Genomic DNA, 26,795 nt, shown 5'->3' with positions numbered 1-26,795 from the left:
TAAGAGACATTTTTCCAGAAGAATGCAATATTTAAAATTTCAGAGAACCACTGAAATAAAGACATGAATGCATTTGAGAAGATTTACATTGGAAAGTAATGTGAAAATGAAAAGCAAAGAAGTGCATGCAGCAGACAGAGAAAGGGACCAGACTGCAGAAGAATATGTATCGGAGAGTAGGCAGAGAGAGAAAAAGTAAAATGTGTCAGCTGGAAATGTTAAATAAGCAATAGCAAAGCAGCTGCTATCAAAAATAACCTGTACTGTGACCAAAGTCAGTTAAATATGATTAAATGTGGATAAAAATATTTAGTCTTTTCTCACATTATTCTTCCATGTAAGCAATTGCAGGAGCACCAAAAATGATGCATACTTAATGAAAACAGGTGAAGAATAATATTTATTCTGTAAAGTTCATGGATCTTATAACTATGATGAAAATTTGTAACTATGAACTGGCTTTTCAGTTTTTAAAACCAGACATGGTGTAATTCCCCAAGAGACTTGATATAACACATGTTCTAGTAAACAGGCTTTAAGTACTCCAGCCCTAGTTTTGGAAAAGAGCAAACAGTAAGAAGCTTCTGAGTTCTTCACAACAGAGAAGTTAGGCACTTGTGGTCAGTGCTGAACAGTACAGTGTTCTTGGTAAATTACACATCTATTTTAGTGCCATGGGAAAAAGGAAGTCCTAGCTCAAGCAAGCATTACAAAAGAAATTAAGCGTAGGTCATCACTTTGGCTTGTATTAGTACTGCAGATTACTCAGGCCCAAATCTTGATGAGCAGGTCTGATGCCCAGTGCTGCAAAGGTTTATGTTTCACTTATGATGTATCCCTGAGATGTCTATGAAAGGGGTGATCCAGCTCTTACTCTCATACTTGTAAACTTGAGTTGCTTCCTCTGCATTGGATAAGGCAATTGTATCTCTGTTCAGTGTGCTCGGTTTACTGAAACAGCAGAAAACACACCAAAAATTACTAGATTTCAACTTGTAGCCATGTGATCCCTTAGACATGATGCAAAGGTAGCAATGGAAAACTACAGCAGGGATTTCACAGGGAAAGCTGAACCGTTCCCATCATCATCAGCCCATACGCAAGTCAGGCAGAGCTGATGCTCCACCCTTCAATATAGAGTTACGCCTTACTGAAATAAATTCTATACAGTTTTTGTGTACTGACTACACACACATACACAGCACACGCACACAGAAGGGATTTACAAGATCCAGTTCTCAGCAAATTGTATATCACGTGGATAAGCAGAACAGTCACAGTAGCCTTTTTGTTCTGAGAATTCATCCCAGTCAGGTTTTTTTTTTATGATCACTTTATTCAAAAAAAAAAAAAGTGTAGAGTATTGTTATGTTCGTTCCCACTTGTTTAACATGTCAAAACATTATTTTATTGCAGAATGAAGCAAAAGTAGTCTTCTACATAGATAATAGCTGTAAGGTATTGTACTTCGCTTACCAGATGCAAGTCCATCAAAGTCAGCATACTTCTTTTCCATCATAATTATTCCCCACTGTAACAGCAGTGTTATAAGATAGTCCTAACCTATTCAACTATTACACAGAGAGAATTTTTGAGAAGAAAACAGGAACAGCAAATGAAATAAATTAAAATTACGTTAAATCAATTGTTATACTGCCATCTAGTGCATATTGAATGATCAACCATACAGAGAAATGCTATTAATTTCATAGAAGCACAGAATATCCCAGGTTGGAAGAGACCCACAAAGGTCATTGAGTCAAACTGGCTCCACACAGGACTACCTACATATTACACCTTATGTCTGAGAGAGCTATCCTCCTGAGAGCTTCTTGAACTCCTGCAGGCTCGGTGCTGTGACCGCTGCCCTGGGGAGCCTGCTCCAGTGCCTGACCACCCTCTCAATTTCAATAGTTCATGGTACCTACGATTGGCCTATAGCAAAAGAAGAGTTAAACTCACCAATTTGAATGTAGTCATGCATATAGTGAGCTTACCTAAGAACAGTAATTGGGAGCAATTTGAACTGTGAAAAGTGACAGAGTACAATGAAAGAATAAATTTGAATATATATTGTTTCATATGCATATGAATGAGACTGGAGGAACAGTACCTGTGGACTCTACTGGAGGGGCATTCAGCAAATGAAAAATAGTGTAGATGGGGAAGGAGCAGGTGGAATATAGTTCACACATTGTACAAATTCTTTTGTTGCACAAAGGAACAATGAAATCAAAGACATTGAAATGTTAAAAGATGAGATCAGGGATTTTGCACAGACAGGTTGTTCATAGAAAGTGAAAACCGTATCATGCTGCTGTGCAGGAAATTGAGTAAACCGTTGCTTGGAATAATCTTACTTTTGGTGTAAGAAAGACAAAGAGTGACTGAAAATTCATTGCAAAGATTTAAGGAAGGAAAGAGCTCAGGATCAGTACACTTAACTATGCAACACATCTAGTAAAACTGGACTTCTATTATATTAAATAAAAAATGAAGGGGAAATTTAAGTCAAAGTATGGAAAGGTTTAGTTAAATAATTCTGGTACAAGCAGATGCTCAGCCAACGAGTAGTGTTCCTGGAGTACAATTTTCAGCGGCATCAGGAAAAGTCTCTTGCCAATTTTTGTATGCAAAAGAAGAACATTGTGATCCAGGCAAATGTACTGGGGGGGAAAACGGGTATCCTCAGAATCTAAAATATTCAAAAGACTACCTTTATCAGAATGCTAATATTTAGCCATACAGCCTAAAACTTTAATTTATACAAGCCAGTTCCTGACAAGTTCATTTGATGATTTTCAGATAAAATATTTGGAAAGTTGGAAAAAAATGTGGAAAACAAAATCTATTTTTCCTTGAAAATTCATCCCCTATCTTTATTTTAATTTTATCAGTAGTTTTCTTGAGTCAAATCATCTCAGATGTTCCTCTTTTTCCAGGAAAATCAGACTCCATATAATCTAAACCCAAATATTTTCAGAAATAGGTCTGCATTTCAGTTCCCCTATATAGTTCAGGTAAATGCTTGTTCTATTCTGATGGCTTTATAACACAATATAAACAAAGCTGTGATTTTGAAAAATCAGAAGAAAGTGAAATCCATAATTAAAAAGTACTCTGCAGAGGGAAAACTTTGCACCCTGCAAATTAGGTGTTTCCTTAAGCCCTAAATCATTTAAAACTAACTCACCTTTAATTTAAATAAGATACATTGTTATACTCAGTTTCAAAGTTTCATTTATACTTCTTGCATATATTTCTAAAAATAAATGTGAAATCAAGAGTTGTATACCTTCATTAACCTCATCTTATTTGCTTTTGAATGCAGCTGGAAATTCGGTACAATTTAAAAAAAAAAAAAGGTAAGCAAGTATGCACATTCTGTTCTTCACAATTCTTTAATTTACTGCTACTGTTATATCCTGCTGTCTCATCTGCATCAAGCAGTCCAAATTCTCTTTCTACAGATTTAATAACTTTTATTTACCTATTTTCATCAGTCCTATCTTTGAACTCATTCATTGACACATAGGACAATTTGCCAAATAATTTGTACTAATAAAACAGCAGAATTATGCAATGGCCCCAGTAAGCCTCCAGCATTCAAATTTGTATACTAATTTATGAATGATTGAAAGAGTTATTTATTAAAACTAGTGTTCAATAGCTTGCATTGAAAGATGTCAGAAATTTTAATAGTTTTTTTATTTATGAAGTCAAAGCTTCGTAGCAAGTGTCAATTTTTGATTAGATGATTATACCATGTATACAGTCCACAAAAAGCTTAGACGAAATGCAGTTTGCAGGGTTCCTTTTACATGTATTCAGCGGTCCACCGTTTTTTTAATCTCCATGGGATTTTAAAAACTTACAGATGCTTGAAATAAAACAAGTACCTGTGAAGTGTCTGTAATTTGAGGTTAGAATATAGACTTCACTTACTAAGTCTGACTGTCAGGACTGTTACAACCAATTCATGCAAATACAATTGTCTTTACTGTTATTTTTACCATTTCACTTCCCATTTCTATTTTTATTCACTGTAGGACGTTTCACAAGCCCATATTCTCAGAGCAGAGACTTTTTTATACCAAGCTGAATACAGTTTAAGTACTAATTGCACCTGCAATATGAATAAGAAACAGTAATAATAATTACACCTTATAACTTGATGTGAAAAGGTTGTGAGCTTACTCCTGTTTCCATTCATGCCAAATTTTAAATAAAACTGAGAAAGAAAAGTAGATATTAGACCTCTTTGTGAGGATACAATTCCAAAAGTTAATCCCCAAATATTGTAATTATTACTGATATGAAAAAGGTTATGCCTAAGTATAGGATTTAATCCTAGGTGTCTAGTCTATGCTATCTTTCCTTATAAGCTGTCTGCAAATAAGGTTATCGTAGCATGGCATTATTGGGCCATACTACATCTTTTTACCTTACCTGTAATATAAGAATGGGGCATATCTCAATCTGTTTAAACTCCCCAACAATGGATCTGCCCTCAGGAGGGGACTTTCAAGTCAGGTGCACAAAAATGACCATGTCTGCAACACAGATAAAAAATGCAGTTACTTGAGATGGTGTTTCCGAGTGATTAATCAAATCCCTGATTCTAGGTTTCAAACAACTGTTCTAAATCACTTCATGTTTTTGATTAATATCTCTGTCCCCCGTACCTTTTCACCTCATATATCATGCTTGCCAAACTCAGAATCCAACCCCTCCCCAAACCCCAAAAAAAGAACAAAAACATATGTGCGTGTAAGCAAGCAAGCAAAATGTGGGCAGATAAATGTGCAGTTGAACACTTTATTTGGTTGTAAATGAAAGCAATGGTAGCTAAGCAACCCAAGATGATGTGTCACTATTTTTTATTTTAAATGAAACTTTTTTTGATTTCTTCAAAAAATTTTAATGCTGTTTTGGTTAAAAAAAAAAACAACTCTGCTCTAAAGTATGTTTTTAAAATCAATCTAGATGTATTTATAGTCAAAAAATATTCTAGCTGTTGTCATTGACCGGCACTCGCTACCTTCTTGGCTATGTGACTCAGTACAGTATACCCACCAGCATTTCTGTTTATTCCAGGACAGATACGTTAACCAGAGCACTGACAATGTTGCTCCTTGCACATCAGACAAAAGGCAAACACTTCATGATTTTCAAGCTGAGCACAAGCTTAGTGGCATTATCCAAGTACGTTATATAGTCATGCAAAGAATAGGGAGCCTCCGGCAGTAAATTTTTACTCCTTGTAAAAATTGCACCATCAAGTTTCAGACTGGTCTATTGAAATATCCTTAAAGTAGCTGGTCATTAGATCTGTTTAGATGTAGACCACACTGGCCAAGCTAACGTCTTTTCAAGGCAGAACACCTTCATAAAAGTAACACTACTTACTTGAACAGAAACCAGTGAATTGTGGCCTCACTTGTGTTTCACAGAAAAGGTTTGTCCTGTGACTGCTGATCAGTAGGATTTGTGTTCTTGAGAGAAAGGAAAAAAGAGGAAGCACAATAAGGAACACAAATAAAGAACATTCGGGTAGAGCAGGTGGCACTGAGCAGACTCATATCACGGGAGCTGGACTTAATCTTACTGAAACCAGTAAGTTTAATCTGTTTTTAAGGCAATTGACCAGATAGTTGAATATCTGTATCCATACAAACCAAGAACAAATGAATGCAAGTCTGGAATGTAAATATTCTGGGTAGAAAGTGTCAGCTGAGTATTTTTCTACAGAAAGATACCTGATAGAAGTCACAGAAAAAGAGATGAAAAAATTTAAGACAACCAGAAGAAGTTCATACCTCAAAAGCAGCTTTTTCCCTTTGGCACTTCGGCACTCTTCTAATGGAAGCAGAGCCAAGCACACTGTTCAGGGTGACAATCTTGGCTTCTCATAAGTAAAGAACAAAGAACAACTCTGACTTGGAGAACATAATATCTTGTGTTCTTTCAAACCCATTACAGCTTTCACAGAATCACAGAATGGTTTGGTTTGGAAGGGACCTTAAAGCCCATCCAGTTCCTACCCCCTGCCATGGGCAGGGATACCTCTCACCAGAGCAGATTGCTCAAAGCCTGGCCTTGAACGCCTCCAGGGGCATCCACAGCTTCTCTGGGCAACCTGTGCCAGTGCCTCATCACGCTCAGAGTAAAGAATTTCTTCCTTATATCTAACCTAAATCTACCCTCTGTTAGTTCAAAGCTATTCCCCCTTGTCCTATCACTACACCCCCTGACAAAAAGTCCCTCCCCAGCTTTCCTGTAGGCCCCCTTTATGCCTGGAAGGCCGCTGTAAGGTCTCCCCAGAGCCTTCCCTTCTCCGGGCTGAACAACCCCAACTCCCTCAGCCTGTCTTCGTCCAATGGCCTCCCATAAGCTCAAGGCTCAGGGATGGTCAAATAAAGTAAACAGAAGGTTAAGAAACATGAGCAGATGAACAGGGCACGAGAGATAATAAACGCGCCACTTTGTAAACTCCTATTAGGCACACACTTGAATACTGCAGCCAGTTCTGATCCTTCCTGTTTCAGAAAGGATATAGCTGAAAAAGGTCAGAGAAGCTAACAAAGGTTATCAAAGGCTGGAAGAACATCTGTATGATTAATAACTAAACATTACAGGAGTATTCAGCATACAAAAGGGTGGCATGGAGTAGTAAGTCAGAGATCAGTACGGATACCATGAGTGGCCATTGCCTTTCCTACTGGAAGAACAAGGAATTATTAAATGAAATTAGCAGTGGGCAGGTTTTAATGAAAGTATTTTTCTTCACAAGATTCACAACCATGATAGAAACAATGTTGACCAAGACCCTGTGTGCACTTAAGCACAGTCCGAAGGGGCAACTGGACAAATCCACTGCAGAGAAATCCACTAGAAATAACTAAGTGGATCCCTTCCTCAGGAAGTCCCTATAACACAGAAGCATTCCGCACAGCAAGCCGTGCTACATTCATTCCCATACTTTCTTCTGGACAGTTGCTGTTGTTCATTTTTAGGGACAAGAGGGTACAGGAACAAACTGCAGGGCTGGGCTCTGTGTCCGTGAGACCACTCTCACTAACCTCCCAAATTCTGTTCTCTGCAAATTCCATTCTCATCAGCCACATACACCCTGAAGGAAGAGGAACTGCTCCAACAGGGGGGAAGCATGTGCTGCACTCACAGTGCCAGCAGCCCTTCCCCTTCCGCAGTGCCACCAGGGCATGAGGGACACCTCTGGGCCTGCTCTCGTTAGTTGCAGAACCATTAAGGTTGGAAAAGACCTCCAGGATCATCTGGTCCAACCATCCCCCTACCACCAATATCTCCCACTAAACCATGCCCCCAAGCACCACGTCCAGCCTTTCCTTGAACACTCCCAGGGACAGTGACTCCACCACCTCCCTGGACAACCCGTCCCAATGCCTGACTGCTCTTTCTGAGAAGAAATGTCTCCTCATTTCCAACTGAAACCTCCCCTGGCGCAACTTGTGGCCTTTCCCTCTGGTCCTATCACTAGTTATCTGTGAGAAGAGGCCGACCCCCAGCTCCCCACACCTTCCTTTCAGGCAGTTGTGAAGAGCATTAAGATCTCCCCTGAGCCTCCTCTTCTCCAGACTAAACAACCCCAGTTCCCTCAGCAGCTCCCTATAAGACTTGTATCCCAGTCCCTTCACGGGCTTTTAGCCCGTGATGGGACGACGGGGGCCGGGCCCCGAGCACTGCGGCTCCTCCCCGGGGCGTGGCGGAGGGGACGGGGCCTGCGCCCGGCCGCGGGGCGCCGCTTAAAGGCGGCGGGGCGAGGCGGGGCGGAGCACCGAGATGGCGGCCAGGCGGCAGTCGGAGGTGGACAACGTGAGTGCGGGGCGGCCGGGCGGGGCACCGCCAGTGCGCGGCGGCTGTCACTGGGGGCGAGCGCTGCGCGGGTTCATCTTCTTCTCCCCCCCTCTTGTTGTTTATTTTTGCCTTCAGCCAGCGCTTCGGGCCTCCTTTTTCTCCCCGCTTTGGTCGGGGGCAGGCAGGTGCCGGCAGGGAAGTAGGAGCCCCCCCGCCGAGCGCTGGGGGTATGGAGCCACGGCGGGGTGTGGGCGGCTCCTCCTAGCCCCGGGCCGCCGTCTCCAGCCTGCCCCTAGTGCATGGGCTTTACCGGGTGGGGCTTCGGCTCAGCCCGGTGAGGCTGGTGCTCGCTCTAATTAGGGCGCTTCCTGGGTTTCCTGAAGGGGAGGAAATGCTCGCACGCTGTTCCCGTCCTCCCCGCGCTGCCTGGAGGTCATGCCGCCTAGTGCTTCCTGATGGTGGCCCCGTTTCGGTGGGTGGTAGCCGGCCCCGCTGTAAGGGACCTGCTCACACGTGCTCTGGAGCTTTGCCACTGTATTTTGGAAGCGAGGAGCTCACCTGCTCCCAGCAGGCAGAGGATGTTGTCCTGCCGAAGGAGGCTTGCTGCCTGGTGGAGGAGTGCACTGTTAGCTCCTCTGGGTGCTCAGGAGGAATGAGGCTGGATGGCCTGGCCACTGGTGTGCATGACCTGTGGCTGGTTTGCTTTCAGGCTTTAAAAGTCACACCTGGGAATGGGGCACAGAGCTTTTTTTGCACTCCTACTTATAGGTCTTATACTAGTAACATGAAAAGAGCAATAGCATTTCTAAATCTTTAGGTCTGCAGTAAAAGGTCATCTTACTAGGTGGGTGTTCCAGCAAGGATGGCTCATGGTCAAAGGCTAGGTAATGAGAGGCAGAAATGAGTGAGGAAAAGCCTGGTTGCTCACCTTTGGTTGTGTGAGTGTGGCACTCGCTGTACGACAATAAAACTGAATGCTGGCTGAGATAACGCTGGGTGACTATCTCTTTTGTTGCAGGCAGCTGTCTGTAGGTGAAACAACATGAGGGAGCCAGTCTGGGCTGTTGTGGTTAATGTGAAGTGTGAACCTACATAATGCAGTGAGTCAGGAATTGACTGGTAGGCTGGGCTCAGAGTTAGAGTAAATGGGGTTACATTAAGCTTGCGGCAAGTCGCTAGTGGGGTCCCCCAGGGTTCTACTTTAGGGCCAGTTCTTGTCAATGTTTTTGTAAGTGATCTGACACAGGAGTCAAAGGCATATACTGAGTTCCCAGATGACACTAAACTGGGAAGAGCTCTTGATTCCCTCAATGGTAGAGAGGCATTGCAGAGAAATCTCTACAAACTAGAGTATTGAGAAATCATCAGCACTGTGAAATTCAATGAGAGCAAGTGCCAGATTCCCCACCTGGTATGGGGTTATCCTGGCTAAATGTACAGACTGGGGGACAGGAGGCTGGAGAGCAGCCCCACAGAAAGGGTTTGAGGGAAAGGATTGTCCTGCTCAGCTCTGTGCTGCTGCAGCCTTACCTCAAGTACTGTGTGCAGGTTTGGGCACCACAGTATAAGAAGGACATAAAACTACTGGAGAATATTCAAAGGAGGGCTATGAGGATAGTGAAAGCTCTGGAGGGGAAGATGTATGAGGAACAGCTGAGGTCCTTTGGTTTCTTCAGAGCAAGCTGAGGGGAGGCCTCATGGTGGCCTGCAGCTCCCTCATGAGGGGAGCGGAGGGGCAGGTGCTGAGCTCTGCTCTCTTGGGACAGTGACAGCACCTGAAGGAACAGCATGGAGCTGGGACAGGGGAGGGTCAGGCTGGGTGTTAAGGAAAGGTTCTTCACAGGGAGGGGGGTCAGGTATGGGGACAGGCTCCTCAGGGATGTGGTCATGGTACTGAGCCTGCCCAGCCCATTTGAGGAAGTGTTTGGGTAATGTTTTCAGACATATGGTCTGACTTTTTTTTTGAGTGGTCCTTTGGGGAGTTTGAGTCCATCAAGTTGTACTCTGATCTTTGTGGGTGTCTTCCAACCTGCTTTGTTTATCTATTTTAATCTATTTTAACAACTCATCTCTCTTCTCATTCTCATATCTAGGAGAATATGCTTATTTGTCTTGATAGACTACTGTCTGTCATGGCAATGAGGACTCCTCAATTTAACAGAAATCCCAGTGGGCTCTGACATGTCATTTTGAATACTTGGATCTCTGGAGTGGGATGGGTGGAAGGGCTTGCAGCAGAAAGCAAGGTTCTGTAGCGTGTCCTCAATGGATGGTTTCTGACTGTTGATCATCTCTGAATGTCTGTGCTGTAATGCCATCACAGGCTGGTGTTATTCTGTTCTGTATACTTTATTCTGGGCTGTAGTTACTACCACTCCAGAGAAGAGTAGTCAAAACTTGATTGAAACCTTAAGTGGTTTTAACTATCAAATCAAACAAGCTATAGCATGGGATACAGCGATGCTAAGAGGAGAAACTTGAGCAGTTTGAGTTGCTGGCAAGCTTGTCATTTGTTCAGCATGCCTGTGCACGATCAGCTTCAGATGTATTGAAGGGCTGAGTTCTAGCCTGGAATGGGCAAAGACTGCACTGGGGTAAGTTTCTTCTCCACAAGAAAAGACTTTCTCTCCACTCAAGCTTAGCTGTAGCTTTAAAAAAAGGCACTACAGGAAAATTACATGGCTGAAACATGCAAGCTGAATGTGGAGGAGAAGAAAGACCTGAATATATGTCACCAATGTGACAAGTAAGGGCTGCATGTGCTCTACTGAAAGCAGAGTCTTGACCAGTCCCTAATTGCATCTTCCCTCTAAATTGCTTTTTTCTTTCCTGGATTCAACTTGAACTATTGCTGGGATGCACACAGTGAGACGTACTGGGTGTCAGTGGCTGGCTCAATTTAAATTGAGATTACATCTGTTACTGGTACACTGCATTTGTCCTTGTCATTCCCTTGAACTTGTCTGGACAAAGACAAGAATAACAACAGACTTCTGAAGTACCTGTATAGGATATATGAAATGGGCTTTAACTGTAATTTCTTGGACCTTCTCATGTGAATGTACTATACTTGTGGCCTCACTTGGGAATGGTGCTCAAATATTTCTAAAGATTGAAAGACTGAGGGCAATGCTGGGAGGTATACTGGTGTCAGATTCCTTAGGGATTGAATACCTACCACAGAAAGATGTGAAGAGTTTGCTTAGAACATAAAGTATCTCCTGAAATACTCATCCTGTTCTTTTTTCAAAGATGGAGTTGCTAACAAGAAATTGCTGTAACTTTGATTCTTTTAGAGCTTACCTGTTTTCACTTCTTCCCTCTCTGTTCCAGGGGTCCTTGGAAATAACACAGAGTTTAGATGATGATCCTCTGCTGGATGCACCTCTTATTTTGTCTCATACACTGCATTCACAACTGCGGCCAAGATTTCATGCTATCCCAGCAGTTTTTCTTGCCAATTTTCTGTTGCTAATACATGTAAGTTCAGTAACCATGACTTTCTTATGAAAATGTACTCTTTATTCTGAATTGTTACCCTTCATGTGGACAGAATTCTCCCAAGACTTGAACGTGCTTTTTTTCCCCCAACCAAGCGAAACCTTCCAGTGAATTTTGATAATCTTTATGTTACATGATACTTGATGAATTTTAATTCCAATTTGTTTTTCAGTGCTAACATGCTGCAGCCTTCCTTTTTAGAAAGGAAAGCCTTTTAAATAATGGTTGTTCTATGCTGTTGGAAATGTACTTTTAAAACACTATTGATTCATAAGTGCCTAAGACTAGATGTAGACAGCTAAGATCAGGTTTATGGCACTGCCCTTTGGAGGATGAACTTAATTTCACAGGGAAGACTTAAGGTATTTCTTTCCATGGTAACCAAGCAAGTCAAGCTGGAGTTGCTCCAGGGTTTTTTACATGGTAATGAATGGAGGAATAAGGAATCCATGTTATTTCCTGCCCTGACTGACCTTTGGAGGTTAAGGTGGAAAAGCACAAAGGAAAATCTTGTACCTAACAGCGTGAAGGTCATGCTGAGGCTCATAGACAAATAGAGACTCCTGCATAGTGGTGAGTTTATTCTTCAAAAGCTGAAGACGTGTATTGCTGCTTATGAGCACATGGAAATGAAATGTGAAGAAGATCAGGTAGAAAGCTCAGGCCATAGTACCTAACTGAAATTGTACTTACATAGCATAATGCCACTAATGTAGATATGAAGATGGTGCATACGTAAAGCCAGGGTACTCAAGATGAGATGGTTAGTTTTTTCATAAATGAAAAAATGCTATCCTCAGTGCTCTACAAAACGTTCTCTGCTAAAACTTATCTCAGCTTCTGAGGTCTCCTTAGGTAGCTATGTAAAGCTATTCAAACAATATGCCCTGGCCTCCTAACTTGAGAACTAAAAATCTCCCTCTGTCTAAGCAGACTTATGAAGGACCACTACTGCAGTTCTGCTGAATGAACTGCAAAAATTTCCAATGGAAACTGCGTATCCAGCCATATTCACTTTGCCTACCAGAACATCACTCTGGTGTCCATCCCTCAGCACTTCTGCATTATGAAGGTAGACACTGCTACTGGTGGTAGAGCAGAATCCTGGGACTGCTAATGTATACTGACATAACTGATGTAGCCAAATGTCAGTCACTCTGACCCTAGAAAAATGCTGCTGCTTCTGTACCTATCACTACTTTTTCTTCCTGAAAGTAGAGAAGTAAAGGCAGGGTGAAGAGTCCTGTCCATGTGCAATCTTCCAGGTCAAGTCTTGCTGCTATTCCTGAACCTGAGCAAGTAGCAAGTCAGTCCTTGGAGCAAAATGAAAAAAAACTTTTCTGTTGGTGCAATACAGCAATATGAAATTGCACCCATGAAATGGTGCTGTCTCTTGCTGAAAAGAAGCATGTTGATGGATGGAGAAAACAAGCTTATAGGATTTTTTTCCTTCCCCTGTGCTTCTGTGAATGTGTATAAACTGTGTGGAATATGAAGGATGTTAGGTTAGCTTCCAACAGATGTCTAACTAAAGTAGCAGGTATCCTGGAGAAGGTAACTGTAGGATATGAGTATGTATGAGGAAAAGTTGTAATGCATCTCTAAAATAATTCATGTGCAACTTGGAGTATTTTTTTCTTCTCCTTCCTGTGCCAAGAAATTGGCTTATGCAGCAAATGGCTTCTTCAGTGCAGTTGCTTAGTTACATTAAATTCTAGAGTATCCTTATGCTGGTGTGTGGCTGGGCTGAGTGTTTGAGTGGCGTTTGCCAAGCCTTGCTTTTCTTCAAGGCTTTTGGTTCCTGTCAAAAGACTCGGCAGAACAGTGTAACACATACAGGCTATAAATAATTCCTTTGTATTAACCCTGTTTTTCTTCTGCATATGTACATACATAAAGCTGAGCTTCTTGAATACTTTCTAAGAATATTTTTCTGTATATAAAATTCCTCTGACCTGAGGTGAAAAACCTGTTGTTGGACTACCCTAGAATGTAAGCAAGTTGTTGTCAATAAATGCCACTTAGTAATGCAAGTTGTCAACTTCCTCATGTGTGCATTGCCATAGATTAATAAAGCTGCTAATTGTATCACAGAACTTAATATAGCCATTTGCTGTACTGACATACATTCCTGACGCCAGGAGGGAGTTGAACTAGATGTGTTGCTGTTGTGAAATGGCAATCCTAACAGTAATGGAATGATTTGAGTTAGCTGAGTTATTCTTAGCTCTGTAAGAAAAGGAGGTGGTTAAATAATAGCCTAAATGTTATGCTGATAATCATTCTCCTATTTCATTTTCCCAGTTGGGTTACTTATCTCCAAGAAAACTTTTTGAATTTAATGTGTTTAAAGTAATATCCGTATGGATAACATACTCTTTGCTCCCCTTTTCTTTTGCTCCCCTTTTCTTTCACCTTTACTCTACCTATCCTCTATGACATGGTGTTGCTTTTATGAACTGATGATTGTGTGCAAATTGTTCCCTCCCCTTTCTTGCCTCCGTAGCCCCTCCATCACTTACTGCATTCACCACTCAAGAAGCAAGCTAAGGGCAGTTCATATCAGATTACATTCTGTGAACTTTTAAAGTTGCTTGGGAAATGACAAAATAGCAAAATGAGTTCAAGGGAGTAGGAAAGGAGGGTAGGTTCTTGGATATCCATGGAGTTAAATACAGGTAAACTCATGAGGTAAAGCAGCTTTGAAAATAAGATGTTCCTCCATCTTCAGTCCTGTTTTCTGTGAAGTATAATATACGATAATATACAGAATCTTGGAAGCTCATTTTAAGCTAAGAGTATGAGGGGGTATTAAAGCTTTGTAGGCTTAAGTAAAGTGGTTTTTTATCTATATAGAAGCTTTCAATTTTCTTTTGTGTTGGTGATTTTTTTTCAGTCTGAAGAATGAAACAGTATTGGAAAGTACCATACTTTGTTGTTTAGTGAAAGAAAATGATGGATACCATCTTCTATGACTAAATATTCCGCAAGGGTCTGAAAAATAAAAAAAACTGTCCCTCTGTGCTTACATATACCCCCAGATAATCTGCACTAGAAGATAAGACTGCCTTCTAGTTGGCCAAAGGATTGCATATGCTGCTCTTAACTACTGAAGCTGAAAGTTCAGTAAAAAGTCTAGAAGACAAGTTATAATGCCACTAGCCTGGTCATTCTGACATAAATTCTGAGCAAAATGGAAAAATCTGGTAGTAATCATTCTTCAGTGTATTTACTAGCTCACAGAGGTATTTACCTGGTGTTGATTACGTGCTCTGTAAGGTAGAATGTTTGTTTCACTTGCTTTAATGTTAACTTAGAGATTCTCGAATGGATTTAAGAAAGTTAATCTTTATTTATGAAATGTCGAACTCCCTCTGTTTGGAGAAAAATGTAGACTATTCCAACAAGATGAGACAGTCCTGGAGAGCAGTAACAAGTACAAATGAGTGAGTTGAAAAACTTTTATGTACATCTTTTTTCCGTTAAAGTAAAAAACAGATTAAAAAGTGTCCAGGACTCAAATTCATTTACTTTGAAAGGGGTACTCATTTAACAGTGTAATCAATCTGGAGGAAATGCTAAGAAGAATGGTTCTCAAGTTTGTTCAACTCTGCTCAGTCATGAGTGTTACTGGAATGATATGTAGTCATTGTGGTAAGAGCATCTAATGTTTGTAACTTCAATAAAATCAATTCAGAAGGTAATGCACAATTACAGAAGTCTTTTTATTGTTAGATGTTGACTTTTAAGAGTGTTTTCTCTTCCTTTCTCTTCTAGGTTGCTTTTGTTGTTCTAGCATTTTTAGCAGCTATGTTTTGTTCTTACCCTAATCCAAACCAGGATAAGTGCCCTGGAAACTATACTCACCCACTTAAAGTGCAGACTGTCATAATCATTGCAAAAGTAATTCTGTGGATTCTGCACGTGTTTTTTGAACGATACATCCACCACCACCACAGTAAAGTCAGAAGCAGAGGTTACTTCTCAATATATCGATCAACAAGACATCTAAAAAGTCTTCCACTTGTGATTCACTCTACAGGTAAAGTCAACTTGTTTTTCTGTTCTTTTGTAAAGCCTTAAATTTTGATAGGAGGAAAGACTGAAGAGTTATTTAACATACATTATGAACTTGTTACAAATACTCATAGCCAAATCTTTAAATGCTATTTTAGTCAGATGGGCTGTCTGAGTGTTCTGTCCTGCCAGATGCATGTCGTAAAGAACATAGTGAAAAAGTGCCCAGAAGTGTGAGGCTGAGTAAGACATCTAGTGATTTGTAGTCTTCAGCCATAGAATACTTAGCCAGCAAGGTCTTTGGCTGCTAGTGATAGCAATTTGCATACTGATTTATCTAGTTGGGTAAGTGGCATGACTGCTAATCTGTTAATCCTTCTGAGGAGTGTAGTCTTCTTTGCTTTTCAAGCTGCGTTTTAAGTAGAAATGGGTGGATCACCTGTTGCTCAACAACTGTCTCAAACTAGTCAAACAATTTTCTAATCTTCAACAGGGCTCTATAACATTTGGCTCTACTTCCTACGGCTTTTTCTTTGTTTGAACAGTGTGATGTATGACAGTGTTCTATCTTCGTATATTCTATGCTACACCACTGGCCAGTAAAGCTGAAAGAAGTTTCAGCAATTAGCTGTTTTTGCTTTTAAAAAAAAAAACACTGCAATAAACTGCAGTATCTGCCTAATTTCATAGAATCATAGAATATCCTGAGTTGGAAGGGACCCTGAAGGATCATCAAGTCCAACTCTTGATACCGCACGGGTCTACCCAAAAGTTCAGACCATGTGACTAAGTGCACAGTCCAATCTCTTCTTAAATTCAGACAGGCTCGGTGCAGTGACCACTTCCCTGGGGAGCCTGTTCCAGTGTGCAACCACCCTCTCTGTGAAGAACCCCCTCCTGATGTCGAGCCTAAATTTCCCCTGCCTCAGCTTAACCCCGTTCCTGCGGGTCCTGTCACTGGTGTTAATGGAGAAAAGGTCTCCTGCCTCTCGACACCCCCTTATGAGGAAGTTGTAGACTGTGATGAGGTCTCCCCTCAGCCTCCTCTTCTCCAGGCTGAACAGGCCCAGTGACCTCAGCCGTTCCTCGTACGTCTTCCCCTCCAGGCCTTTCACCATCTTCGTAGCCCTCCTCTGTACACTCTCCAACAGTTTCATGTCCTTTTTATACTGTGGTGCCCAGAACTGCACACAGTACTCGAGGTGAGGCCGCACCAGCGCAGAGTAGAGCGGGACAATCACCTCCCTTGACCTACTAGCGATGCCGTGCTTGATGCACCCCAGGACACGGTTGGCCCTCCTGGCCGCCAGGGCACACTGCTGGCTCATATTCAACTTGCTGTCTACCACAACCCCCAGATCCCTCTCTTCTAGGCTGCTCCCCAGCGTCTCATCGCCCAGTCTGTACGTGCAGCCAGGATTTCCCCGTCCCAGGTGCAGGACCCGGCACTTGCTCTTATTGAACTTCATGCGGTTGGTGATCGCCCAGCTCTCCAACCTATCCAGATCCCTCTGCAAGGCCTTTCCACCCTCATTCGAGTCCACAACTCCTCCAAGTTTGGTGTCATCAGCAAACTTGCTCAAAATACCTTCTATTCCTACATCCAGATCGTTTATAAATTTGAGGGGCTTTTTCACATTTTAGTGGTAGGGGAACAGGAAAGAATGGTCTTTCACAATATTTTTCTTATCTGTAAATCTGAATAACTGGAGTATAATTTTTTTACCAGCCTTGATAAATTGTGGTACTACTGCTCTGCTAGCTTTCCACCCAGTCACTAAAAGATCTAGTCACCTTGAGTGTAAAACTTCAGGCTATGGCCACTAGGTAGAGCTCTGAAGATAAAAGATGTTTTTGGAGCATGTTTTTGGAGTGAAAAGATTAGGCTACAGCAGGCTTATGGATGTTTCAAAATAGTAAAAGGACTATTCTACCTGTTGAAATCTGGATTATTAAACTCAAAAGCCCTGCTTCCTGTCCTAGGTTGAGTCCGTGTCTCCTCTTCTGTACCAGCTGTGGGCAAGTGTAAAAGTTCAGGTGCAATCAGATCTATGCTATGAACTTATGTAAATCACTTCTAGATCAGAAGGTGGTGAGCATTGCTGAGAACTTCCTGCTGTGCTAACTGCTGCTGCTATCACTTCCATCCTGACAGTTCAGTTGCCTAATGTAGTACAAAAGAACTTGAGTTCCCTAGACACTTCAATGGTCTTAATAAATTGAATGCTTTATCCAGACTGGTTATAGCATTTCTAGGGGGGGAGGGAACCTTTTTGTATTCTGCATCAGAAGTATGCTGCACTGTATGAGAAGAGGGGCTTTAAAGAACTCAGAACAATTCTTAGGTCTATAACTAAATGTTTATTATCCCTGACTAATTGTACTCACTTCAAATTTCTGTAATCTGCAAGTGTTAAAATAATAGCCAGGCAACTGGAAGCCTGTGTAGATATATCTCTGTGTAAGGAAGGGGTTAGCAGTTGTGGTTTCTTTTATTTAATAACCTTATATTTTTTTATTTAATAACCTTATATTTAAATACACTGAAGGAAAATACTTCTCATTTTGAATTATGACTGGTGTTACCTTCTAGGAATTGGGGAAAAAACTATAATCTTGAAGCAGTTTTGAGGATGGATAGTAGCTACAAGGTTAGAAACTGTTTAAGTGAACACATATCTATTAGGTGTGCCTAGTCCACTTCTTCACCCTTCTTTTAAGTTGGAAAAATCAGTAAGAACTCATTCTGTACCATTACAATGAAATGCTGAAAGAAAACTTCATTTCGTTGCCAGCAGTTGTGATCTTGCATCAAATGTAACACTTGTTTTTCTAGGTAATGCAGCCCTGCTTTTGATTCTGTCAACCCAGCATTCCTTCCCTGATCACAGTAAAGTGTACCTGTATCTTATCTTGGGAGTCCTCGGTGTGGAGCTGATTAGTTCACTGACCTGCCTGGTGATTTACACAGGTGAGATGAGCTTTGCCTTGTTGAGGAGTGCTATAATGGCTACTGAGCTCTTTTGTTTGCCCTCAGAGTAGTGCAGCTGGGGTACCCCAGGATGTTTAACTGCAACTATAAATACAACATAGTTTTGTGCCTGTAGAGGAACCAAGGCAAATTCCTGACAAATGGGTAGGTTGTCAGGCTTGGTTTGGTTTTGTGGTGTTGTAGATAAAAGCTGTTAGCTTAAAGCTGTTGATCCAGTGAAGTGGCAATAAAAACAATTGTTGCAGAAGTATTCTCTGAACAGGATTGTTGGTTTGGGAGTGTGTCCTCAAATGCAGTTGTGAGCTGTGAAGCAGTGAGAGATGGCTTTATCAGATGTTCTAGGATTTACAGTTGGAACTTGAATAGCTGGTAGCGTGGTGTGCCTTCATCTACAGACTTCTAATTCTATATTCCCTTATTTTCCTCTTTACGTGGTCTTACCTCAAAAGCTGCAGTCTCTCCATCACTGAAAGTGAAGAATTCCCTCTGTTTTCTAAATATAATGTCTCTTATTTTAGTGTTAGCAAATATTCTAAAACACTGCATAAAATTGATGCACTGCTTTGTGCTGTCCCTTTCTTGTAAGGCTGTCTTCTTTTAGGTTTGGTATAACTTAGCAGGACTTCATAAGCTTCCTTCTATAAAACTACAGTAATAGTATCTAAAATGCTGGTTGATAAGTGTTTGAAACAAATGATGTTCTAATCTCATCTTAAAAGCTATGTGGGTTTATGGGTCATGTAGCTGCATTGAAAACACTGGAAAAGGTACATAACACACAAAAAAGCAATTATCCGTAGTTTTCTTTGTAAAACAAATGCTTAAATGCAATGTGTCTGACATGACATTCTGGGTCTTGAGTTAGATGGTTTGTATTTCTGCTTCTGAGGTGCTGCTTTTTATTTACAGCTACAAACAAGGAGATGACAGCTTAGTTTAAATAGCCTCAGTAGCACTGGTTTCTCTAGTGGAAGGAAAAAAAGATGAACAAAACTTAAGTTTGCTCCTGACTTTTAATCAAATAGCAGGAAGGTGGAAATACCTGAAAACACCTCCTTCAGGACTGCATCCTTCCGGACTGCGTGCAGCTTAAAGGAAAAGCTATTTCTACAGTCAGTGTTTTTGTCATAATCTGACTTCTTTGTGGCTCTGTTATATATTGATTTAGAATAGTTTTTCTTGTAGAAGAGTTTTGGTGTGTTCTTACTGATGTGGTTGATGCAAATACTGCCAAATGGCTCGGTCATCTGGGACCTAAAACTAGTCAAGACTCTTCCTGGCACACTATTGAAGTCAAAACTCAGCAAGAAATAAGGTTGCAGCTCTAAACTACATATCTCTTCCATAAGGGTGCGGAGGCCTGAAGGCATGTAGTCTTGTCAGGCTTTGCCCATTTAGATGGGCAAAAGAAGAATGAAGAGAGCAATGAGGAGACATGAGCACGGCCATCCTAGAGAGCTATTCCAAGAATGCTGGAAATCATCCTGTCTTAGCATAAGCATACTTACTTTGCTGGGAAACTCCAAGTAGAGATAAGCTACAGAACTTCAGTGGAACTTCAGGAACTCCAGTGAAACAGTATTTCTTACTGAGGTCTCTTATAGTTCAGAGGTATAATATGCATCTCTTACCTTATTAAAATAGAATAAGTCAAGGTCAAATTCCTTGTAAATAAGTCTGAGACTGGAGTTTCTAAGGAGTTTCTAAGAGCTCTCAAATGACCTGTCACCAGGCAGGTTATCTCCCCTAGCTTGTACTACCAGTGCTTGTAAAATCCATTACCAGTTTATACTAGGAAGATACAGGGTGTGATGTTTTTCCAGATTGAGCTGAAGGAGGCTTGAAGGGTCCAGTGAGTGGTGGAACCAAGGCAAAGGAGGGATGGAGCTGCACCTCAAGTAGGGAGCAAACTGTCCCTTCTGGCAACAGCTACCTTCCTTCCTTCCTTAGCAGCCCCAGGAGAGTAGTCTACGCTTCATTCTCTAAAGCTTGATTGCTGTACAAAGCAAGGGTTATTTTATATAACTAGAGTTTAAGTTATATAAACAAATTTATGTAACTTGCCTCAAGATGGGGAAAACTTCTCTAATCAATCTAGATTGCCTTTTCTAGTGGGTGGTATAACTTTTCTTCCATCCCAAAACATGTTGAGGTAAGCTAACAGACTGCCTGTATATCTCTTGGATGTAATGGTTGTTTCTGAGGGTTTTGCCTTTAACCTTTTAGGCATCAAACTAAAGCTCTCCTGATGTACACAAAAGTATTTGGTCAGTTTTTGGAAGACTGTTGTGACTGATACACTTTTCTGTCTCAGAGCCCTCTGTGACAGGAAACATGAAGCCTCCTTTGTAGGATACTCTAAGGACAGTCCCCTGCTGTGTTGGAGCGTCTCTCTAAGGCAAACACTTAGATACCACTAACTGTTCAGATTTTATCACTAATGTAGCTCTAACTCAAGGAGCAACCCTGGGGAGATTAATGTGACTCCACTGTGAACTCATGATGATCAACCCCTTTTTTGTGTTAGTATATTACTCAGAAAGTTTTTCCTCTTCTGTGGAATCATTTCTTAACTGCTAGTGATGTGTAAACAGTTACCTGTGGAATGTTATAATGTACGTGACTACTGAATGTTATAATGTACCTGACTACTTTTTGTTTAACTATTACTATATTTAATGCCTCACAAATGAAAGTTGCATGGAATACCTGATTGTGAATTTTCTGAAACACAAAATAGCTCCATCAAGCAAGAAGTCTCCAGAATTGCAATGGCCCTTGAAATATAACTGCTGTTCTTAAAACATCCTCGGTTAGCAGTGTATGCCTACATGGATGTAGGATCCAGAGGTGAGGGATCAAATCTACATGGAATTTCTAGGATTATCCTATAACAGACTTGACATACATAAATCCTTCAAGTGAGGTAAATGTGCCTGGAATGAAGTATGATATAGATAGCTCTAAATGTCAGCGTAATATCTTAAGTTCCTAACTGGTAGGGCAGAGTTGAATGTTCAAAGGTTTACTAAATATATGTATCTAATGACTTCCTCGCATATTTCTAATATCACTTTAATAAAAGACTAACATTCCCACAAGTAAAGTATGTTGGAAACTTCTCATCTATTCTGTTGTGGTTTTATTTGTAGAGGAATACGGTCAAAGAAATAACTAACCTTTGAGCCCAACTTGTAGCTAACCTCTGGAGGGTCTTAGCATTGTTTTAGGAGGGTGGCCTATAGTAAACCCTGTGATACTATTGACTTCTAAGGACAGCCTTTCTCTGCTGTAGTGTAGATTTCTCATGGAGCCAGACTGAATTTTTTTAGTGGTATTAGATGTATTGCTTCACAAGTACCCCTAACTACATAGTTGAAAATATGTAATCTGGATCTCTGCAGTACATTCCCTTCAATATCAGCTCCTGATTAAGGAATAACTTCAAATATTTCCAGCTTCCTTCCACAAATAATGCGAGGGGTTCCTGCAGCTTCTTCCATCCCCATGGTACATGTGTTAAATTTAGTCTTAAACTTTATTCACAGATGCCGAGGAGTGACTTGGTTTTGATAACCCAACGTTGTGAGGCTCACAATATGAAGCTGATCAAAGAGCCACTCTGTTTCAAATATTTAATAGATTTCTGTACCAAGTCTGCCCTAGTTTTGGAGCATGCAGACAAGCTGCTGCTTCATTGCAGGTAGTCTAGTTAAAATACTATTTGAGAGCTCAAAGTGGAAGTTCTGACCTAGATACTAAGTCAGAAGTTCTGACCTAGATACTAGTATAAAAACTTTCTCCTATTTTTATTGCACATTGCTTGATTTGTGGCCTGAATTTGGAGATCAAATCTCAAGCTTCCTCTGAGGAAACTAGATCTCTTTTCCTTCCCTTAGGTGACAGACTGTGCTTTACAAGCTAAGCAGCAGGTTCAGGTCTTCACTCATTCAGGTCTTCACTCAGTCTTTTGAGGGGCAGGACTGAAAAAAAGGTGTGTGGAGGGGTGGAAGCAAAAAAAACCTCAATTTGTAATCCCAGCTATACCAGAGAATAAGTAGAGATTAGGTTCTGCTTTTATTCTTTTTTTACTTTTTTTCTACCTAATCCCATGACTTATTGCCTTTCCATCTCATATTCTAAGGTGAGCATATATTCATCTGTTATGGATTTGTTTTTAACTTGGAGCCTGGTGATAAAATTTCTTGGTGGTGGTAGTTTCCTAATACTTTATTAAACTTTTTTCAGTGAAAATAAGCAACTTCAATCGTGCAAAGCCAAGACCTGACATAATTGAAGAAGAAAAGATGTATGCTTACCCTAGTCACATTACTTCCGAAGTTGGATTCAGGTAAGATTTTTCTGTATTAATCTTGCCATGTGTTCAACTATGGTATATAGTCAACACTGACTAGTGTAATTTTACTACTTCATGTAGAAATACTTGTATAGTTTTCAGTTTGTCAACCAAAACAGGTAAGTGAAGCTATTTCAGAAAGTTCGTTGAGGCAAGAAAATGTGGGCAGTTGATAGATGAAGAAAAACTTTGTAGCTTTGTCCTGTATTAGCAGTTAGACATGAGATTCTAGCAAGGGATTTGGAATATATTTCTAGTTTGCAGGGTAATTAATGTGGGTAAGCCACTTGAGAGAAAGATTGTCAATAATACAGGGAAGCTATCCAGCATTAGCCTCACTCACAAGTAGTGAGTCTTGTCCTACACAAAGACTGTCCTTTGTGTACCTTCTCACTGCTTGAACGTCTTCCAGTTGCTGAAATGAGATTGGTAATGACAACATGAAGTCAAAGTTAGCTTGGATTTCCACACATGAATTTATTTTGAAACTTTGTAATAAAGCATGACTTACTTAGTAAAAAATTGAAGTGCAGAAGTCTAGGGATGCTGATATTTCAGCACTTCCCCAGGTGTCACAAATGCAGGCTGTACATGCTCTTACCGAACTTGGAATTAGGTATCCAGGATACAGGAAGGATTTAGAGTTGTCTTGATATTTTGATACAATGTCTGACTTCCATATTGATATCAACATCATGGTGAATGCATGGGGGACCTCATTCCTTTCTCATTCAGCTTTTCCCCTGAGAAATCCTCAAGTGCCCAGAAAACAAGTTTGCAACAATGACCAGCTGAGGAAAAGACTCTGATCTCTTGATTAAAGAGTGCAAACTTCCTGTGAGAACTGATTGCAAAATAGTTATTTTAATTCAAATCTATACAGCTCTGACTCTCTTTCCCTGGAGAGCTAAGGTCTATTGAAAAGTGAATCCTGTCAGCCCTTCAGCTGACCTTGAATGCTTTTTTAATACTGTGACCTCTACAACCTAAGCTACTGACCAGGAGCTGTTCTGGTGCTTTAAGTTGGTAGTGCAGATTACCAGTTAGGGTTGCAAATTTTGTCAGACTTTTTTCCCAGCTTGACCACGGTAGGTTTTTAATTGGACTCAAGTCTTTTTCCACTTAATCATAGTTCTTATAAAGTACTCAGAATAACAACTTAAGGGCGATGTTACTCCATAAAGTGCTGCAAGGCTGGGGTGCAACTTCCTGAGTTCTGAGATACTCACCTGTGTGCTGAGAGCAGACTTCCAAGTCAATCAGCAGCAAATAGTGAGTGAGGGAAGGCAGGAGTATTTGCCAAAATTTCAGTGCTTGTCCTTGCTGTTTTAAGTTTCTAATGTCAGGTTTGACAATTCCATACAGAAAAGGTGGCATGGCTTTCTTAGTTGGTACAATTCTGGCATGTAGTCTAGCTCACCAACTTAAGTTGGTTAAAACAAGTAAGCAGCCTTATTATTTTTCTGTAACTGCCTTACAGGAAATATGTAAATATTGCTTATGCAAACATGTCATGAAGTTTAGCCAGATCTTTTGCTCTTTCTCATTATCCAAAAATGAGGCTAGACAGATTGCTTCATCCCTGAGAAGCAGTCAAGATCAACACAAGTAAAACTGAAGAGCAGCTTGTTACAGTATGGGTTAATCAGCAGTGACCTTTCTTATATCAGAAAGCTATTATCTCTTACTGAAACATGTATTTACTCTCTTTTTCTTTCAAGGGAAAATTCAAGTTTAGAAGAGATAGTTGAGAAGCAAGGAGATGTAATAGAGTATCTTCAGCGACACAATGCACTGCTCAGCAAGAGACTATTGGCGCTAACATCTCAGCAAATAAAAAGTTAAACTTTGGAAAACTGTTGTTGGAGCACGAGGGAATATGAGGCAATGCAATATCCAAACCGTTTTGTACAGATGACTCTCTGATCATCTTTCACACTTCAAAATAGAAGTTAAACTGGAAGCATGAGCTCTGCATATGCTGTAAGCCTGTTACAATTGGACATTCTGGCTTCTTTCACATCAGTTCTGAAAGATCTGGAGCTTCAAGGATTTTTAAATCCTAATAGGCTATGCTGCAGTTGGACTTGATGTAATGGTTTAACTTCTTTCAGTTGTTGCTATTATTTTGCCCTGCTGTAGTCTTGAAGTACTTTATATTTCAAGAATACAAATTTGTTCTCAAGGAAAAGGTAATTTTGCAGAGGATGTCTTCACGGTTTTCAGTGCTGAAGTTGGGGACAAGACATGTTCTATTGCAGAATTCCATTACTTTCAGTGTTAGAGATGGTATACTTCATGAATTCTATACAAAATGTACTTGCTTTCTAGATCTGCCCCCTTTTCTCCTCTGCCAAGAAAAGGAATGAATTGTTGCCCATGCCAGCAGTGAAACTTGGCATCCTGTTAAGAAAAACAAAGGCACTGAGTGTCCTAAAATGGTATATTTCACATGTGGTACAAAAGAAGGTCATGATAAGCAATCTGAGCAGCTCTTCAGAATGCTGGCTCTAAATCCCCCAAGAGGTGTCTTCAGGGCTGCTGACATTCTTTTTACTGAGATTCTGTGTCAGCAAAGACTAAACAGATCCTTGTTCTGCCTTCTCTGCCTACTGAACTAACACAAATACTTGAAGCAAGCTCTCAATGACCTGGTAAGCAATTTGTGTTGAGTGGCGTTTCAAGTTAGATCCTGTACAAGATGCTATCACAACTGCACTTACACTTGCTCTACGTTTTGATTCTTCAAAAATGACAGCATCTTAATGAAAATGTTGCAATGTGTATGTGGGTGGTGTAAAAAATAAAGAAGTCTTCTGGAAGTTGAAGAAACAAGAGTCTGCAGATCTAATAGCATGGATTTATTGGGAAGGGTGGTAAAAGAACCATTCTCTTCCAGGTACTACTTTGTCTACCAATGTAGACTAAGCATTATTTTAGAAGCCAATATCTATGGGAAGACAGGGTAATTGCTGGTCAAAACTCAGAAGAATGTTTTCATGGGAAGTGGTCTTGTGGTTGAATGGGGGTGGGAGGGAAGACAATCTTTCTATTTTGGTACTGGGGCACAACTTTAGAAATAACTGTTCAGTTTGTAACAAATATGGAGGTTGATAAACAAATATTGGGGATTTTGCTGCTATCCAACACTAAACTGTTCCCCTTAGTTGTTGTTGGTTTTTTGTTTTTGAAAGTAAAACCAAGATTTTATAATAAACATGTGAGGGATACAAATGTTTTTGGTTTTAGAACTCAGGTTTTGATGTGACTGTGTATTGATTTATATAACTTCTATGAAAAACAGTGAAATGTGACTGTGAAGTTCATGCACAATAAATGCAACTAAGGAAAGTGTGAAATCTGTCATTAAAATCTTCTCTTCAAGACCCTGGAATACTACTCTGAACAACTGTAAGTTGCTGAGACAAAAGTATTTTAACATAGAGCTCTAAGTGAATCAAGGCTGAGATGTCTGAACCTGATTTGTATATTACTTCCCCTCTTTCTCTTTCTTGAGGGCAGGGAGGCTATCAATGGGATATAAAGAGTTCTAAGAAAAGCTGAGAAACCAGTAAGCCTGATGTCTGCATGCTGGTCGAGTGAATGAGAACCTGAGAAAGTAGAATTAGGGGACACAGGTCAGCATGCCTTACAGTAAAGGGAAATCCTGCTTTACAAAAAGCCATTACCGTCTATAAAGTAAATTAAGTTCAGGGGGAGGCAGTGATAATTTGCTTGGATTTCTAAAAACAAACATGGGGAAAAATCCTTAAAGGAAGCAGCTTTAGAGTAAAAGCAAAGGCCCTTTCATATCTAAATCTTGCCTTAGAAAGGAAAGAAGTAGGGTTATGAGACAATTACTGAGCTTGGTAAGGACAAGAACAATGAAGGAAAACAGTAAAATAAACTAGTGACTAATAAAATGATGGATGAAAATATAGACAGATGTGTAAATTTTCTACAAATTTAGGGTGACAATTTGTGCAATTGTTTTGAGATCCTGATAGTTTGGTTTCATCTTCCTTTTTTTTAAGATGTCATGGAGCAGATCATCTTGAGTGCCATCACACAGGACAATGAAGTGATCAGAAA

General features: G+C 40.5%; 1 protein-coding gene and 1 long non-coding RNA gene across 4 annotated transcripts; one reads left to right on the top strand and one right to left on the bottom strand.

The window, feature by feature from the left end:
• Positions 1-352: 352 nt before the first annotated feature.
• Positions 353-8,241, bottom strand: LOC106032321 (uncharacterized). Of its 3 annotated transcripts, none has more exons than XR_007168135.2 (5): positions 7,558-8,241; positions 5,820-5,905; positions 5,410-5,495; positions 4,450-4,553; positions 353-1,571 (listed from the first exon to the last, which is right to left on the bottom strand). It is a non-coding gene; the product is annotated as an uncharacterized lncRNA (long non-coding RNA). The 3 variants fall into 3 exon arrangements; XR_001204787.3 differs by lacking the exon at positions 7,558-8,241 and having other exon boundaries at positions 354-951; positions 1,477-1,571; positions 5,820-6,558; XR_001204785.3 differs by lacking the exon at positions 7,558-8,241 and having other exon boundaries at positions 5,820-6,556.
• TMEM192 (transmembrane protein 192) lies at positions 7,739-26,062 on the top strand. The gene is made up of 6 exons (XM_048076204.2): positions 7,739-7,854; positions 11,170-11,316; positions 15,115-15,379; positions 18,191-18,325; positions 22,595-22,697; positions 24,425-26,062. Exons 1-6 carry the CDS (start codon positions 7,822-7,824, stop codon positions 24,546-24,548), a joined length of 807 nt encoding a protein of 268 aa, XP_047932161.1. The 5' UTR covers positions 7,739-7,821; the 3' UTR covers positions 24,549-26,062.
• Positions 26,063-26,795: the final 733 nt, after the last annotated feature.

This window comes from Anser cygnoides, chromosome 4 (genome assembly GCF_040182565.1).
Source record: "Anser cygnoides isolate HZ-2024a breed goose chromosome 4, Taihu_goose_T2T_genome, whole genome shotgun sequence".
Taxonomy (NCBI): Eukaryota; Metazoa; Chordata; class Aves; order Anseriformes; family Anatidae; genus Anser; species Anser cygnoides.
The sequence above is the reverse complement of the archived record's forward strand: the minus strand, read 5'-3'. Positions and strand labels throughout refer to the sequence as shown.